This window comes from Penaeus vannamei, chromosome 35 (assembly GCF_042767895.1).
Source record: "Penaeus vannamei isolate JL-2024 chromosome 35, ASM4276789v1, whole genome shotgun sequence".
Lineage (NCBI taxonomy): Eukaryota > Metazoa > Arthropoda > Malacostraca > Decapoda > Penaeidae > Penaeus > Penaeus vannamei.
In genome coordinates, this window is record NC_091583.1 from 3,970,765 (window position 1) to 3,973,689 (window position 2,925).

Here is a 2,925-nt window from a genome sequence, read left to right on the forward strand (position 1 = left end):
GGAAAACAAAAATAATAATAGTGATAAAAGTAGTAATAATACTGATATAACTTATTATAGCAATAACAATAATTCCAATAAAGCAACAATTAAAATGCTAATAATGATAGTGTTAAAACTAATGGTAATTATGACAATGATAATAGAAATATTGATAATAACAATAACAACAAAAAGAATATCAATAATGATAACATCAATATGGATTATTGGAGGCACATCGAAGTGGAAAGAAAGGAAGAAGAGGAATATGAGAGGAGAGAATGAAAAAGGAAAAGATGAAGAAAGAGATAAGCGCGGAGGAGGAAGCGCAGGAGTCCGTCGGCTACGACGCCCCTCCGGAAGTCGTCTTCTTCGGAAAGTAGAGTCGCGGACTACCTGGACCTCCTGGCGTGTGCTCAGGGCTGATCCAGGGCTTTCCCAGGGCCAGTTCAGGGCTTTCCCAGGGCCAGTTCAGGACTGTTTCAGGGCTTTCCCAGGGCCAGTTCAGGGCTGATTCAGGGCTTTCCCAGGGCCAGTTCAGGGCTTTCCCAGGGCTAGTTCAGGGCTGATTCAGGGCTTTCCCAGGGCCAGTTCATGGCTGATTCAGGGCTTTCCCAGGGACAGTTCAGGGCTGATTCAGGGCTTTCCCAGGGCCAGTTCAGGGCTGATAAAGGGCTTTCCCAGGGCCAGTTCAGGGCTGATTCAGGGCTTTTCCAGGGCCAGTTCAGGGCTGATAAAGGGCTTTCCCAGGGACAGTTCAGGACTGATTCAGGGCTTTCCCAGGGACAGTTCAGGGCTTTCCCAGGGCCAGTTCAGGGCTGATTCAGGGCTTTCCCAGGGCCAGTTCAGGGTTGATTCAGGGCTTTCCCAGAGCCAATTCAGGGTTGATAAAGGGCTTTCCCAGGGCCAGTTCAGGGCTGATTCAGGGCTTTCCCAGGGCCAGTTCAGGGCTGATTCAGGGCTTTCCCAGGGCCAGTTCAGGGCTGATTCAGGGCTTTCCCAGGGCCAGTTCAGGGCTGATAAAGGGCTTTCCCAGGGCTGATTCAGGGCTTTCCCAGGGCCAGTTCAGGGCTGATAAAGGGCTTTCCCAGGGCCAGTTCAGGGCTGATAAAGGGCTTTCCCAGGGCCAGTTCAGGGCTGATTCAGGGCTTTCCCAGGGCTGATTCAGGGCTTTCCCAGGGCCAGTTCAGGGCTGATTCAGGGCTTTCCCAGGGCCAGTTCAGGGCTGATTCAGGACTTTCCCAGGGCCAGTTCAGGGCTTTCCCAGGGCCAGTTCAGGGCTTTCCCAGGGCCAGTTCAGGGCTTTCCCAGGGCCAGTTCAGGGCTGATTCAGGGCTTTCCCAGGGCCAGTTCAGGGCTGATTCAGGGCTTTCCCAGGGCCAGTTCAGGGCTGATTCAGGGCTTTCCCAGGGCCAGTTCAGGGCTGATTCAGGGCTTTCCCAGGGCCAGTTCAGGGCTGATTCAGGGCTTTCCCAGGGCCAGTTCAGGGCTGATTCAGGGCTTTCCCAGGGCCAGTTCAGGGCTGATTCAGGGCTTTCCCAGGGCCAGTTCAGGGCTGATAAAGGGCTTTCCCAGGGCCAGTTCAGGGCTGATTCAGGGCTTTCCCAGGGCCAGTTCAGGGCTGATTCAGGGCTTTCCCAGGGCCAGTTCAGGGCTGATAAAGGGCTTTCCCAGGGCCAGTTCAGGGCTGATTCAGGGCTTTCCCAGAGCCAGTTCAGGGTTGATAAAGGGCTTTCCCAGGGCCAGTTCAGGGCTGATTCAGGGCTTTCCCAGGGCCAGTTCAGGGCTGATTCAGGGCTTTCCAAGGGCCAGTTCAGGGCTGATTCAGGGCTTTCCCAGGGCCAGTTCAGGGCTGATTCAGGGCTTTCCCAGGGCCAGTTCAGGGCTGATAAAGGGCTTTCCCAGGGCCAGTTCATGGCTGATTCAGGGCTTTCCCAGGGACAGTTCAGGGCTTTCCCAGGGCCAGTTCAGGGCTGATTCAGGGCTTTCCCAGGGCCAGTTCAGGGCCGTAACGGCTGCATCGGTCGTTTGCTGAAAAAGGCCGAAGAGCATAACGCTGGTTAGGGCGAAAGAAGATCTGAACGGGAACTTGCAAACTGGATGGATAGAAGTGAATGATGATGACAAATAGAGACAGAAAGAGATAGATAGACAGAGCAAGCAAAGAATAATCTGTTTTGCCTCACTGAATGAGTGGGACTGACTGTAAGTGAAACAACGAAGGCAAGGCCAAGGAGACGAACGAAAAGGCCTCGGCAGAGTCCTGTTTACTAGTTTTCCTCTTGGTCTCACAACATATACATCCTTCTAATCCTACACGCATACTTTTATAAATGTATATGAGTACGGATACAAATGTTCATTATTCATTTGTCTCTGCTTATACATCTAATTTCACATCTCCATTTTCTTTAAGACCCATTTGTGTTTCATGTATATCCATACCTTATGCATAAAAACAGCATGTATACACATTCTTAAACGGAAAGATGGGTAAGTAGATAACCAAATGAGCAAACAGACGGCGATGACTCCACAGCCATTTCAGAGCCTCGAACTCCCTGGCCTTATCGCCGGGGCTCCCCAGACCCAGCGGCGGGGCAGTGACGGATCGTCGTGATCTGCCGGGGATCCCGACGTCACTCCGCGCGATACAGATCAATCACCGAGATGGATGAAGAATAATTGAATCTTCCGCAACTTCGGCGTATCAAACGATGCAGCATCAGTCAAGGTCATCAATCTCGGACCGTCGATCATCCTGTGTAAGGGCGCGGACTCCGATTCACGGCTCGACGACCTCGCTGTAACCCGGGTCAGGGCGCGATGGGCGTCAACAGGGCGGCGCGGGCGGGGCACACGCGGCGGTGGATGTGCTCCTCAGCCGCTTAATGAGTGGAGGCCGCGGCCACGCTCTGGGGTAAGGGCTCTGCGGACATGGGT

At 53.0% G+C, this 2,925-nt stretch overlaps 1 protein-coding gene across 1 annotated transcript; it reads left to right on the top strand.

The window, feature by feature from the left end:
- The first annotated feature begins 278 nt into the window (after positions 1–278).
- LOC138859334 (uncharacterized) lies at positions 279–1,959 on the top strand. Its single transcript, XM_070114131.1, has 3 exons — positions 279–361; positions 502–990; positions 1,074–1,959. Exons 1-3 carry the CDS (start codon positions 279–281, stop codon positions 1,957–1,959), a joined length of 1,458 nt encoding a protein of 485 aa, XP_069970232.1.
- Positions 1,960–2,925: the final 966 nt, after the last annotated feature.